The sequence below is a fragment of the Gymnoscopelus microlampas genome (genome assembly GCF_963454915.1).
Source record: "Gymnoscopelus microlampas genome assembly, chromosome: 8".
Lineage (NCBI taxonomy): Eukaryota > Metazoa > Chordata > Actinopteri > Myctophiformes > Myctophidae > Gymnoscopelus > Gymnoscopelus microlampas.
The window spans coordinates 27286525-27301780 of record NC_139945.1 but is presented as its reverse complement, the minus strand read 5'-3'; the positions used below and the strand labels follow the sequence as shown (position 1 = coordinate 27301780).

The following is a 15256-nucleotide window of genomic DNA, read 5'->3' as shown; positions in this document are numbered from 1 at the left end:
AGTATTCAATACATGCTGTGCTCAGAAGGAAATATCACCGCCTTGGTGTGTCAGCACAACCTTGGTATCAGCCACCTCAGGTTGAGATCTCCCTGCTGCATGTCAGCCAAACCAGCTTTCATTTATTTGAAAACTCAATCTTTGATCATCATCCATTCAATGCCAGTTGATAGCAATGAGCTCAAGCACGTGAACTTTCTGTAGATGTCACATCTACTCGCATCGTTGCTGGGCATAAACCTTGTATCTCCTTATTTCAACGTTGTATGTTTATTTTGTTTATGTAAATTAATGCTCTACTTCATTTTACAAGGGTGTCACATAGCGACACGCTATTGTGAAAAGTGGTCAAGTTTGTATGTGGGGTTTATGAAAAAATGATGAAAAGTTTTAAAAAGTGGCTAAATGTTACGTCCCCAACATGGTGGTCTAGGGTTAGGGGCGCCATGTGACAGCTGATCTCACAAACGTTCTATGTTTACTGTTAATGGATCTCGTGAGAGTGTGTTGCTGAGACAGAGAAAGGCCAACAACAGTAGATTTCCACCAGATTAGTCTCTCTGAAAAAAGCCATTTTAGTGTTAGAATGTTGAGAAGATTGTGTGGCTTGTGGCGACTGGGTCCAACATTTAGTTTACTAATGAGTCTGATGACTTTTTTGTCTGTAAAGTCTATAAACACTCTAAGACTGTCATAATGCCAAATGCTGTTTGAGAATAACTGATGCTTTTCTGAGGTCTAGTAGTATAAACTGGATGAACTGTATTGAGTGTGTAAAGACAGGCATGTTTTGTGTCCCTGGAGTATTTCCTTAGGCCAAAAGGTTGAGAAATCCTGCTCGGTGTTTCATCAAGAAAAACACTGTATTTCAATAAAATTGTATCTGTATTTTACCAACTAAACTAAACTACACTGAAGAACCATAACGATACAGTGGCTTGTCAGGTTCGTTGCAGTGGTGAAACGTAATAAAGTACTTTACTACAATTTTGAGATACTTTTACTTTACTTGAGTGTGTCAATTTTTTCAGAACTTTATACTTCTACTCCACTACATTTCCAAGGCAAATGGATAATGAAACTAGAGGACAATATCTGACTCCAAGTTCGCGGCAATTAATTATTGGGTGAGTACACAAGCAGCGCTACAAGTCTGCTTCCCAGGCGGGCATAGGAGTGAGCTATGGCTGTGTATCTGGAATACATTAAATGTAATATCACAGCCTCTCAAGGCTAGTGTCTACCGTGTTCATCAATAATGTTTTGCCTCCACTTATGCCGTGCCGACTGAAAAACGTCATAATATTTACAAACAGAAAAGTGGTCAATAGTTGAAAGATTTTGTCAGTTTTGAAAACCAAAAAAAAATCAAATAAAAAATGGGATATTTTGCATGCAAGACAGATGAAATGTTCTCATTTTCCCCACTAGATGGCAGCATAGAGCCATGCAAACTGCAGAGTACGGTACAGTCTACTCTACACTTTCAAATAGAGACCTATAGAGACTCACACTCACTGTCACTGGTCTCAAGTCAGTCTATACCTATGGTATGTGGAGAAGTATCTAGTGGTGGAAGAAGTAGGCTACTCAGATTCTTTACTTAAGGGCAAGACCACTTTGGTAGAGGTTTGGGTTGTGTAGTTACCTTGGCATGATGTAACTCCAAAAGGTGGACAAGATTTTTTTTGTTTAAATGGTTCCATTTATTAGAAATTAATAATAGTATTACAGAGAGCTCCCATTAGAGCTATGAATTATATTAGAGCTAAATTTGATACAAAACAAACATGGGCTTTCCTACAAGGTGGAAAGTCTGGTGACGTGAGGTTAGTTGTGTCAACTTGGGGAGTACAAGTAAAAGTACTGAACATTGGAAATACTCCAGTAAATTAAAATACCTCAAATGTATACTTATAAAGTCCTGTTGATTTTACTATTTGAAGATCTGGATCCGGATCCGCCGATCCAGTCCGGGTTTTCTACTTATTAAAAATGGCAAAATCAACAGGAAGTTGACATTTTTATTTAAAAAAAAAAATAGTACTGGGTTTGGTGATGTTCTATATTGTCTGAATCAACTTTGTTTGCGTTCGTTTTTGTGCTAAAATAGTGACTTTGAGAGCAGTTTTACCGTACAATGTAAGTCAATGAGGAGCATATTTTGAATTATCAATTTCTAATCAATGGAGCAATTTTTTTTTTATTTCTTGCCCACCTTTGGAGTTGAATCATGGCAAGGTAACTACACAACCCAAACCTCTACCAAAGTGGTCTTGCCCTTTAAATCGTTCGTTCACTTTTACCCATGATGTTGCAACTTTCACTTTCAACCCCGGAAAAGGGGGAGCTACTACTACTACTACTACTAAACCGCCATTAACTTAACCGCTATTTGTGACAATTGTTTACAGGCTGGGACGGCAGGCTGACTGTCCGTTATTATTATTATTATCCTATATTTATCTCTTGACTTGCATTAATTTGTTCATCTGACTGGTACCAGCATGGCATCAGGTTCAGGTAGGTGACGACATGAACAGGCTACATAAATGTTTTGGAAATGTCTCCATGCACTTACAACCCTTAACATCTACATAAACGTCAAGAAATATAAAGTGCTGACCCCAAGGCCATGGATGTAACAAGTTGAAAAGCTCGGGTCAGTACCCGTATCTTCTGTATTGTTCAATACAAAGCATTTTAATCCGATTGGCGGCCAGTTTCTCATAGTTATAATATCAGAGTGCAATACACCTCACAACCGATAGGGGCGTGTAGTTGAAAGCATATGAAAATATATTTTTTAAATGGCCACCGATCAGATTAAAATGCTAATTATTGAACAATACGTAAGATACGGGTATTTAGACCCGGGCGCTTTAACGTGTTACATAGTCGTGGGGTTAGCACTTTATATTTAAAATCTGAACGTTTATGTAGACGTTCAACTATAGTTACTTTGTAGATTTTGATTATGATTACAAAACATACATTAACCACTTGCGCCCTATATTGGCCATTTGAAAATAGCTCACAATGCACACATTGTGAGCTTGTAGATCTGCTATTTTCAAAAGATTTGTATACATTTGAAAACTTGAAATGGGGACATTCTGCATAATGAGTACTTTTACTTTTGGTACTTTACAATTTGATGCCAATAGACCAATTATTTGTTTACTAACATTGAGACTGGACGCACAGGTGATTATTTCACGCAATCAATTCCCAACCTGTTGTTTTGGGGTGCACTGGTTTCAGCACACCCCAACCCCCTCTTGTGTGTTGGCTAGTGAGGCGCGTCCTAGCGAGACCTGATAGAATGGGTTTCATTGCGCGCATACTGGTTGCGCGCATACTGGTTCTTATCAGTGTGACGTCGTCTGTTAAGGGGTCTATACGTTTGTACTTTTACTCAAGTACATTTTTAATTCCGGAACTTTACTTGTAACAGAGTATTTACATTTAGCAGTATTGATACTTTTACTTAAGTAAACAATTTGAGTACTTTTTCCACCACTGTCTGATATATAACTTTACCGACTCGCTGCTTTAATGTATATTTTCTCCACACAGAAGATGTGAACTACATACATACCATACACCTGGAAGAAGACCTCGAATTGCATCCAGATCCTAGCACTGAACGCATCACTGGCATCCTGTGGAAAATTGGCCCCAACAAGGTGACAGAATGGGATGAGGGCTTTGGTCCTGATGTTGACTACTACGGGCCATATAAAGAGCGCACAGAGTTGAATAAAACAACTGGCCGGTTGGTCATCAAAAACATGACCAAAGAAGACAGTGGAATATATTCTGTGGAGGTGAACGGCCGACTGCAGAGCAGAACTCACAAGGTTGAAGTGACAAGTAGTAAGTATGCATTGTGTCCCATGTAGGATAAATATGATGGGTGTGTGTTGTTCTTATATCTCTAGAGTTAATTTGAATGGTTAGTGTTAATGATCCTAATCATTCAAATTAAGCATTTATCGACCCAAGTGTATCAGTGATGTTACCTATGGAAGATTACACAGCCAGCATGTGTTTTCCTAATCAAACTGTTTCAAACTGATCATTACCAGTGGTGAAAATGTACTTGAGTAGAAGTACAAAAGTATTGGCATCAAAATGTACTTAAAGTACCAAAAGTAGAAAGTACTCATTTTACAGAATGTCCCACTTCAAGTTTTCAAATGTATAAAAAGCTTTTGAAAATAACCGATCTACAGTACAAGCTCACAATGTGTCGCATTGCGATGCATTGTGAGCTTGTAGATCGGTTATTTTCAAATGGCCGAAATGTACATTAACCAGCTGACGTGGTTAATGTATGTTTTGTAATGATAATCAAAATCTACAAGTACCGAGTAACTAAAGTTTTCAAATAAATGTAGTGGAGTAAAAGTACAATATTTGGATCCGAGATGTAGTGGAGTAGAAGGGAAATTGGAAACACTTAAGTAAAGTACAAATACCTCAAAATTGTACTGAAGTACAGTACTTGAGTAAATGTACTTACCCCCCCCACTGTGAGATTCTTGAATATAAAGCAAATTAAACCCAGTAACAAAGCCTTCATGTTTTTCCTCTCTTAAGGAGATACAGCCACAGGAGGGATACGTACTAGCCACATTATCGTTGGTATTTTCCTTGCACTTGCCGTTTCATTGATGTTGGGTATGAAGTTTCGTGGTAAGTTTATATACTCATTTAAAGTTACACACATAATATGCAGTATATCATGCTTCCTAAGTTACTGCTCAAGCGGCTACATGTAATGTCACACAAGCAATTACTGCACAGAATTGAATAAAGAAACTGGAACGTCAACAATGTGACCCAACAAGTTGATCCGTACATATGCATTGTGTCCTGTGAAGCATGTTATGGGTATGTGTTTTACTTTTATGACGTTAGGGTTAATGGAAAGGTTTATTTTATGAACATTCTCCATTGATAATGCAAGGATTAGGGAATGTGTCTAAATCAGTAGGATGGCCATGGTGATTCAAATGCAAAGGGAGAGACTAAGAAAAATAGTGAAATCATTTTCCCCACATAGCTGTAAATGAAGTTATTAAATGTTTGATGAAAACCTTTCAGCTTAAAAAGGAGTAATTCACCCCAAAAATTACTTATTTTCTATGAATTACACACTCCATGAAGCCTCGAATTCATGGAGATTTTTGTTTTTGTCACATTCCTAAGCCAATAATTTGACTCTTTTGAGTCTCCGCCGGTCATCAAATTATTGGCTCAGGAATGTGACAAAAACAAATAAATCTCCATGAACTCAAGGTCTTCATGGGGTGAGTAATTCATAGAAAATAAGTAATTTTTTGGGTGAATTACATTTCTCTCATCTGACTTACTTCTAACCCTCTTTCTCTGTCTTTCATCTCTTCCAGACAGCCAGCCCTGATGAGGAGGTCGAATCACAATGAAGTCCCATTGGCTTGACAGCAATTTTTACTGTTTCCATCACTACTTGATGTTGACCTTCTAATGCGTGAGGGGCCGTATGTTTTTCCAATTACTTTTTTCATTTGTTTTCATTTTCAAATAAAATGATAAAAACTGAAAAAAGTATTTGGGAAAAACACGGCCCCCTCACGCATTAGAAGAGCAATATCAGTCACCAGAACCAAGGATATGTGTTTTCAATGAATCTAACATGGTTAAAATGGAGTTTAAAGTTACAATGGGTTTGTATAAGAAGGGGGCGTGTCTGATCAAATGAATATCAAATATCTTTAAATACTGAATCAAGCAACTTAAAAACTGTCTGGGGTAGACGTTAAAATGACTCCAAACATGTTTGAAAGTGAAATATCCCTTTAACACCATAACCTAAAAATACACCATCATTTTAAAACATAAAAATGTAACGGATGAGTGAGCAGATTCTTACTGGAGTAGAACATTACTAAAACTCCTTCCAAAAAACCTATTATACAGTTTACACCCACTTACATTGATTTTTTTTTAAAAGCTTATCCAACTGACTTTTCTTATCCTAAAGTGTGCCAGAATCACTAAACCCAGAGCAGTGGAATGGACTTTTCAGTAAGCAAACATCTCACGCTTTGTATATTTGACTGTATCAAACGTTTTAATTAAATTATGTGTAAAAGTGCGTCTCAATACAGTATGCTCATTAACTTCACCAATGTGGGACTTTATGAACCATGTCATGTTTGCTGCTCCAGAGAATTCACTTAAACACAATTTATTACAAAAACAATTATGAATTAACTTAAAATAAATTTAGACAACTTAGACACAGCCGTTTGTGCGTAACAATGTGGAATGTATCAAACAGTATCTGCAATAAAAACATTTTCTCCAAAAATAAATATAAAAATAATAAAAATACATGTACAATATGTTTCTTAAAAAAAAGGTCAAATACAGAACAATTATATCCGTCATTGCAGAGTCTTCTTAGCTCTGAGTTTCTGTAAGGTTTTCTGTGGAGATAGATAGTGATATCCTTAAAAATGTGTTCGATGACAAAATGTTAACATTTACAGACCTCTAGTTATATGGTGGTAACGTCAGTGGTGGAAAGTAACTAAGTACTGTACTTAAGTACAATTTTGAGCTAGCTGTTTCCAATACTTTTACTTCTACTCCACTACATCTCAGAGGCAAATATTATACTTTAACTCCACTACAATTATTTGAAAACTTAAATTACTTAGATTAGAGTAAGATTTGGAGATTATTAGAGATTTGGATTATTTTTACAAAACATACGTTAACCACTTCAGTCCTATATAGTACTTTTACTTTTGATGCCAATACTTTTGTACTTTTACTCAAGTACATTTTGAAATCTGGACTTTTATTTCAGTACAAAATGTGAGTACTTTTTCCACCACTGGATAACGTTAATGGTTATTGGTAGCATTGACCCTTTTCACAGCAGCCATTTTACATGAAGGGTAAATTCTCATGATGATAGACAATATTTGGATTGACATCGTGCCCAGGTAGCTGCAGTACACAACTCAACATTATACCAAAGTTCAACATAGATTTAAAGGTATTGTAAGTGATATTTTTGGTCAAAACAAAAGGTTTTTTGTTAGAAGGTTAAAGCACTATATTCTGATAGTAATCATTGCTATAGAGTGTTTGTTCAGTACCAGGGGTCTCCATGTCTCTCCAGCTAAGCTCTTTAATAAACTGAAAATACATTTTCAGGTACATTGTACATTGTAGGTGACAAAATGTCAGCTAATCAGGAGAGTACCCATTTATCAGCTTCATTTTTAATAGTGTTCCAGTTCCAATTTTGTCTGCTGATTTCCTTGTGTCACTACTTCCAATTTCACTTGTTTAATCTGTATCCTGACTGAGTTCTCTATTCTGATTGGATCAAATGAAAATGTATATTCTGCTTAATAAAGAGCTGGACAGACATGGCGACTCCTGTTACTGAACAAACATTCTATAGCAATAAGTACTATCAGAATATATAGTTATTTAACACTTATTTTAACCAAAGAAAATCACTTACCCAACCTTTGCCCCGATCCAAAACCTCTGTTCAATTCTCATAAACCAAGAGTTGTACCTTGTGGAACTCCTTGGCCTTCAGTCGGTTTTTGGCACAGGCCTCCTCTCTGCTCTTGAACTCCTTCTGGCGTTTCACCTCCTCCAGCCGGTCATACAACCTGGAGAAAGATGGAAAACCATACAGGGGAATAGGAGTTCATCATAATGCGTCATCCAGCAAGGGTACAAAAAGGTACCTCAGCAGTCAGTCAGTACCTCTGTGTTCTCTGGTGCATCTCTGAAACGTCAAGTTTCCTCTGCTCAGGCGTACAGATCCTCACCTCACCCACCTTCTTCAGCCTCACATCACTCACTGAACAGAGAGAGAGAGAGAGAGAGAGAGATGGGACCCAAGTTAGATTTAACATGGACCGTTGGATCTGTCTTTGTAGAATGTTTGTGCAAATCTTTGAAAAAAAAAGAAGAAAAGTGTATATACGTATATATTCAAAGTACAAGCTCAATACAGTACAAGCTCATAGTGCGGCACCGATCTGCTATTTTTGAATAGCCAAAGAAATCTAAAGTGACACAGATGCGTTCCTGGTCTTAATGGGTTAACTGAGATTTATGGACAATATACACCAATGATAGTGCTGTCAAAGTCCATGAAACTGTGTCAGAAATCTATGATTTCTTTAATCTGCAGCACAATTTTATACAATACAGTATGTAGTGGGGGGTCCCTGCTTCATCTCTCTCTCAGCTAAGGGGTCCTTGGCCTTGTCAAACATTGAAGACTCCTGCCCTAGATCCATATGCAATCTTTCATATTGCAGATTTGGTCTAAATGACCTCCAATGGCCACATTAGTAAAACTTTGTTCTTACCTGGAATAGAAAGTTCTAGCTTCTTGTGTACACAATCGGCTAAAGTGACAGGGGAAGACGTGTCAGTGGTCCCGTACTCGGCCTGTCCTGGGACGGACTTCACATTGGTGGAATTCTGAGGTTCTGACTGAGACCTGGCTCTGCACGGCAAGGACAGAAGGTCCCTGGCTTTAGGCTGTTCTTCAGGTTGGGCCTTGGTTCGGTCTCTTTTAGCCTTTATTTCTTCCACCCTTCTGGTAGATCGCTGAAGCAGAGCCTTACGTTTCTGTTGAAAGGACTCTGGTGAGCCCGAAGTGGCATCCCACTGAAACTCCAGGAGCATCTCTGTAATTAAATCAAGAGACAAACCAAGTGGTGAGGACCCAATCAGTCACTTTTACTTATGTCTTTGCATTACATCAATAATTCACCTTTTGAAGTTAACCAAGGTGAGTCTTTCTGTTTGTTAAATCTCCTCAACACAGACTTAGATTTGTTTTAGTCAGGACGAGAATACAAGACAATTGTGTCAGAAACAGAGGGTACACATTGTTAAAACTGGGAAGGAATCCAAACGAACTGACCCCAACAACAAGCTCTAAATATCTGTCACTTAAAACTAAATTCTGTAACTGATGTGAGTTTAAGAGACAGGAAAAATGCTAATGTAATCAAATATAGTCGACTATGCTTTATGAATTTCACCTGCTTGCGGTTGGGTACTCTTCTCCTCAAAGGAAACGGCACTCTCCTCTTGTAACATTTTTGGTTCCACCTCCTCCTAAAAAGAATACCAGTGTTGTAGTGGGAGAGAGTAGTGTGAGAGGGACAAAGTGGCATTCCAAAATCGTACCAAATAGAGGAATAGAAAATAAGATTATCTAAAGGAACAATATCTAAGTATAACCTATCTAGGGTGAAAGCTGCATTTTGGAAATACTAAACAATGTCCATTTTGTTCCAGATATAGAATATACTCTTTGATTATTGTAACATCTACTTTTAGGACAACTAAAATGTAGTCAGTCTACAGCAGGGGAAAGGTTTCATTTCAAACAATAGTTGCTGGACCTCTTCCATTTGGCCTTTCTGTAATTCCATCCTTTCCTCTTCTCTGAGCTCTTCCTCCTCAGTGGCGGTTGTGTCTTGGTCCTGCAGTGTGGTGTCTGTCAGGCTCACCAATGTTAACTGAGATTCTTCCAGGATCCCCTTCTCATCGTCACCGACACGGCCCTGATTGGCAGAGGGGAAAATATTCTTTAGCCCCAGTCCAGTGGTTATCTAACTTTTTCATGTCAAGGACTACCCAAAATTATATGTATTTGGCCGCGGACCCCCCATCTCAAAATATACTGTTCCAGGGACCCCCCAGAAGCAAAGATTTGAGTTACAAATGTTCGCTTTAAAAATATATACTGTATATATTCAAAGATTTGCAGAAATGTTCATGATTTTTCAAAAATAGACGATGTACAGGCTCATACCGCAGCACTAGGTGCCGCGCTATGAGCTTGTATATCTGCTATTTTTGAATAGCCAAAATATAAAATAATGGCTATAGCTAAAATCAAAAAATGACACAGATGCGTTCCCGGTATTAATGGGTTAAAACAACACACTCCCAACTGAGAAAAAAAAACATAAATAAATGACACAGAGCGGAATATTTTCTTTTCTTTTTATTCCACTTTCTCATGAACTATACTGTAAATCTAACACTTACCACTATTTGCTCCCAGATGTTTTCATGGTTGTATTCTTTCGGAACATTCGGCTCTCTCTCTAGAAGCAGCGATGCTTTTGGGGTCGGAGGACTTGACAGTCTGAGAGGGGCTGCTAGCTCCCCCTCCTGGTCAACGGGAGAGACAACAACAAAGTCTACAGATTTGTGAAGATGACACGGGGATATGTTGAGCTGATCGAAGGATTCCTGGAGGAGGGCTGTGTTAGGGCTAGTTTGGGAGAGAGAAGAGGGTTCTTCTGCTCCTCTGAGGCGGTCCGGGGAGGGGTCGTCAGACATGACAGAAGGTTCGGCGATTGGTCCCGTCTCGTCTTCCTCGGTTGAATACGTCAAGCGATTGCACACCTCGATGGCCGACTGTTCACTTCCTTCGGGCGAAGTAGTGGGCGTTTCCTGTTCAGGAAGGTTAAACGTCGTCATGGAAGGGTCTGCCGTCTCGTTGTGAGTGACCTCAGCCAGGAGAGGGTGGAAAGAGTCTGAGATGGAGGGAGATGGAGGGAAAATAATGTTAATATGGATCCACCTAACAGTGATAAATATCTTGTATCTTATTAACCCATTCAATCCAGGAACGAATCTCTGTCATTTTTAGATTTCTTTGAGCTACAAAAATAATAGCAGATCTACAGATTTTTTAAAGAAAATCATGAAAATGTGTGCAAATTTTTGAATATATATATTTTTCAAAGCGAACATTTGTAACTCAAATATTTGCTTCTAGGGGGGGGGGGGTCCCTGGAGAAGAACATATTTTACAAATCTTCGCTTTAAAAAAATATATATTCAAAGATTTGCACAAATCTTTCACGATAAAAACATAAATAGCAGATCTACAAGCTCAGCGCGGTAGTTAATTGTGTGTTAATAGTGTTGTATAGGTAACTGTGAGATGTTTCTTTGTTACAGATACCAGTTTCCAGAAATATGCCGCTTCATTTTGCTGTGCGTTTCCCTTTTTGAAACATAGCATGAATTATACATTAAAATGGTCTTAAAGAATACTAGGCTATCAAACCATGGGTCATTACTGAATAAAGATCTATTGAATGTTGACCTGAATTAAATAAATTCGGTACAATTTAAGGTCAGCTGAACAACATGAGTGTCAAAGTGTCCTATTAGTGACTTGCCTTCACTCCTTTCTGGGTCCAGTTCTGGAGCACGGGTAGTAGCTTGCAAGCTGTGGTCCTGTGTATCCAGCCCAGAGACAGGGGAACTGAGAGACAGAGCTTCAGGACCTACAACTGGGGCAGATGTCACAGTGACAGAGGCTGCCAGATCCACGCTGGTTCTCTCACCTATACGCACAAAATGAGTTTGTTTCAGAAACTTAAAATATAATCTCATATCAACTCTCACAAAGACAAACATTAGGTCTCACATGAGCAACGACCACCGTCAGGCACTGTGTGTTCCGTGTTTTTCCCATGTCACAATCAATGATAAATAAAATAATTCTACCAATTTTACTTGAAACCTTTATAGAATGGGAACTTCAGATCACCTGCCAGAGTGACTGGTAAAGCAAAACGACATTTTCAAGGGCTGCTGTTAATTTCACCCACGTAAGCTATAAGGAAAGGAAATGTGTATACAGTAGGGGTGTAACGATACAGTAACTGCATCGAAATATCAGTTTTAATTTCAACAATGGAAGTAGATCGATATGTAAACAGCAACATATCGTGTCGTTTGACTTTGTATCGCATCGTATCGTTTTGCAATGCAAATAATCGATTGTATCAATACTAAGTTTTCGTGCGTTGTATTTAGCAATTTTAAGAAGAAAAAAGAGAAAGAGGGGTTTAATTACTTTTCCATTACATATCGCTACACTTGGTCTATCGATAAATGTGTGTAATCTCTGTGTTCATGTCAAGGTGCGGGTTTGTCAGAGAATTTGCCAGAGAATCAGTGTTTACGTATTTATATCATAATAATAATAAATGTTTCCGCAAAAAAAAACTCCACTATCAACATGTTTCACACAGATTTAATTTATTTGCTAAATAGTTACCGTACTGTATCGATTTGAAATCATTGAATCGTATCGTATCGCCATGAATGAACCAATATCGTGCATGTATCTATTGTCAACCATGTATCGCATCGCTGTAATGTATCGTTACACCCCTAGTATACAGCCATAAATATACCACCCCTCCTTTACCTGAACTTCCACTCCTCTGGACAGCAGACTCATCCAGCTCCCCTACCAGTGGTCTCATGAGGCTCTCCTGGCCTTCATCCAACCACAGGGACGACTGATGCCCCAACTCCATCTGACCAATCGGCTGGCCAGCATAGACTCGCTGTGCTCCACTCGGCCCATGGTGGGAGAGTCGGCCAAATATACGACTCAAAGCTGAGTCCCACCCACCGTGGTCCGTGCTTACAGAGACCGATTGACCTGGCGGTGGACCAATCATGGACGAATGAGCCGTCGGTTGACCTGGGGACGGACCAATCATGGTTGAATGAGCCGACGGTTGACCCGGGGGTGGACCAATCATTGACGAGTGAGCTGACGGTTGATGTGGAGGAAGACCAATCATGGACGAGAGAGCCGACGGTTGGCCAGTAAGCTGCTCCATGGTGGAGTCCCTCTGGTCTGAGACTAGGCAGGATGATTGATCTGCCAGCTGACCAATGAGTGGCATGAAAGATAGGCAGGACGACTGATCTGCAAGCTGGCCAATGAGAGGCCTGAAAGAAGTGTCCTGCTCTTGGTTCCCGGCCAGTAAAGAAGAGGCATCATGGCCTGAGAAGCGCTCTAAGATCTGATTGACTGTGTTGTCCCATTCCTGGAAGACAGGGAAAAGGGACATGCTATCATCATCTGCTACATTAGATAAATATTCCATACAACAATATGACAGGAGGCCCCGTTTGAGACGACAACGGTCTCTAGAGAAAACGGCAAAATAAAATATCGGATGTGCCGACGAAACAGCGTTATCGGGGGTTGAAAACGATAATAAAGTGAAACCCCCTTCCAGAGTGGAAATGTTTTAAAAATACTCTGCCTCGCGTCTAGGTGTAAACATGCAATACGGTGTTGACCAGCGTTGCCAGATTCTGCGACAGAAATAAGCAACCAGGTCTATGAAAACAAGCCTTAAAGAAGCGACTATAGGCTACGGCTATTTGAAAAAAAGAAAAAGAAAAATCTTGAGAGAATAAAAAGAGGTAGGGGGGTCTATGGACAAATACATATTAATTTGATGTGAAGATGTTATAATATAATGTTATAATAAGCGGACAAACAAGCAACCAAACAAACAGGTGATAGATAGAACGGAAGTTGTTCTATACGCATGCGTGACTGGTCTATCTGGCAGCACGTCACACCACCACCTCGCCACCTGGCATGCACACATGCACAGCGTTTTCAATCACTGTTGCGCCTCAGTCTAAACGTAGAATAAAAAGTCCGAACGCAGCGGCACTTTGCCGTTTCCTCTAGAGACCGTTGTCGTCTAAATGTGGCCTAAATAGGCTGTGAGCGATGTGGACTCATGAGGGGAAATAAACACACACCAAGACATGTCTCTGCGCAACTGAAGGAGTTTCTGAGGTGACAGACTGGGAGTCCACGGGTCTCTCCTCGTTGCGTCGCCCGTCTGGGACCCCAGTCCAGGACTGCTGGACCACCGAGGAGCCGGTCTCCTCCACATAGGAGTCACCTCTGTCTGGAGAGGACACTGGAGAGGGAAGCAAGAGGGACACTTGTAAAGCTGTGAGACAAAGAATTGATATCAAAGAAAAGAAAAGATCTTTAATGTCAATGCCCCCCAAATTGGCACTTATTAGCCCGCGGACCCCCATTTGAAAAGATATGCCATGGACCCCCATAAGAGAAGATTTGTTATGGCTCTAGCAATGATTCTCAACCATTTTAATTTCAAGGACCCCCAGTTTGACATGCATTAGGCTACGGACCCCCATTTATATCTCTGGGACCCCAAATTATATTGTGAAATCAATGTTAATGTAACTCAGAGAGTGTACAAATGGAACCAAATGGACCCTGATGGGTCCATTTGGTTCCATCTCTGAGTTACAGACCCATAAGGGTCCATTTGGTTCCTAACTAGCCAATCTATCATTTAGCTGGGGACCCCCTGGAACTCCCTCAAGGACCCCTGGTGGTCCCTGGACCCCACTTTGAGAACCACTGCATTACGGTTCAAGGAATACACAAACATTTGGGGAAATATGCTTTTATCCATTGATCGTTGTGTTATAAAGCAGTGGTTTCTAACCCGTTTTTCCTTGGAGCCCCCACTTTTACATCTGACAAAAGCTGAGCCCCCCCCCCCCCACACACACACACCCATCTGTTGTATTTTTCAAACATGTTAACCACTTACACCCTATACAGTATACACCCTAACCCTATATACCCCCTAATAAAGCATCTTTGGGTACTTAGAAGAGCACTATATACATTTGAAATATTATTAGTTAAAAAAAAAATCACACCTGTGTGAAGGTAGCGGCGCCTTTGATACATTTTGTCATAGATATGTGTTTCAATATTAATTTTTATTACATTATTTAAAAATTAAATATCTTGCCTGTTCCCGAAATATTTACATATTTCCTGACATCTGAGCTTTCTACGACGACTCCTTGAATTTTCCAGGTCATAGAGACTCTAAGTTCGGCAATAGGGGTTATTGAAACATTGGCTGCTATTTCAGTATTTGTGGTTCCATATACTTTGGTCCTCGGTCCTGCTCTATACCTGGCTTTTCCGTCAACGTTCTGATTGGTCAGGTCTGTCAACGTTCTGATTGGTCAGGCCCGCCAAGGTTCTGATTGGTCAGGTCCGTCAACGTTCTGATTGGTCAGGCCCGTCAAGGTTCTGATTGGTCAGGTCCGTCAAGGTTCTGATTGGTCAGGCCCGTCGAGGTTCTGATTGGTCAGGTCCGTCAACGTTCTGATTGGTCAGGCCCGTCAAGGTTCTGATTGGTCAGGCCCGTCAAGGTTCTGATTGGTCAGGCCCGTCAAGGTTGTGATTGGTCAGGCCCGTCAAGGTTCTGATTTGTCAGGCAAGGGGACTATTCAAGACATCACTATGATGTCATGAATATAGAATTAGATGTCTATATAAACAATGACTAAATAA

General features: G+C 39.9%; 2 protein-coding genes across 4 annotated transcripts in view; one reads left to right on the top strand and one right to left on the bottom strand.

Annotated features, from left to right (window-relative positions):
• The first annotated feature begins 2355 nt into the window (after window positions 1-2355).
• On the top strand, window positions 2356-6145 carry LOC311049904 (uncharacterized protein). 2 transcript variants are annotated; one of them, XM_084063825.1, is made up of 4 exons: window positions 2356-2523; window positions 3583-3879; window positions 4606-4701; window positions 5418-6145. In XM_084063825.1, exons 1-4 carry the CDS (start codon window positions 2508-2510, stop codon window positions 5429-5431), a joined length of 423 nt encoding a protein of 140 aa, XP_083919951.1. In that variant the 5' UTR covers window positions 2356-2507; the 3' UTR covers window positions 5432-6145. The 2 variants fall into 2 exon arrangements, with proteins under 2 accessions (XP_083919951.1, XP_083919950.1); XM_084063824.1 differs by having other exon boundaries at window positions 3580-3879.
• The window catches only part of cep295 (centrosomal protein 295), a 36743-nt gene continuing 27020 nt past the window's right edge, over window positions 5534-15256 (bottom strand). The window contains exons 23-32 of one of the 2 annotated variants that reach the window (XM_084063819.1): window positions 13663-13826; window positions 12293-12926; window positions 11253-11420; window positions 10105-10598; window positions 9453-9614; window positions 9087-9162; window positions 8403-8726; window positions 7789-7885; window positions 7592-7691; window positions 5534-6479 (exon numbers count right to left, since the gene is read on the bottom strand). In XM_084063819.1, coding sequence (XP_083919945.1) covers window positions 6438-6479; window positions 7592-7691; window positions 7789-7885; window positions 8403-8726; window positions 9087-9162; window positions 9453-9614; window positions 10105-10598; window positions 11253-11420; window positions 12293-12926; window positions 13663-13826 — 2261 coding nt within the window. In that variant the 3' untranslated portion in view covers window positions 5534-6437. The remainder of the gene's footprint in view (window positions 6480-7591; window positions 7692-7788; window positions 7886-8402; window positions 8727-9086; window positions 9163-9452; window positions 9615-10104; window positions 10599-11252; window positions 11421-12292; window positions 12927-13662; window positions 13827-15256) is intronic. The other variant, XM_084063820.1, reaches the window with a different exon arrangement.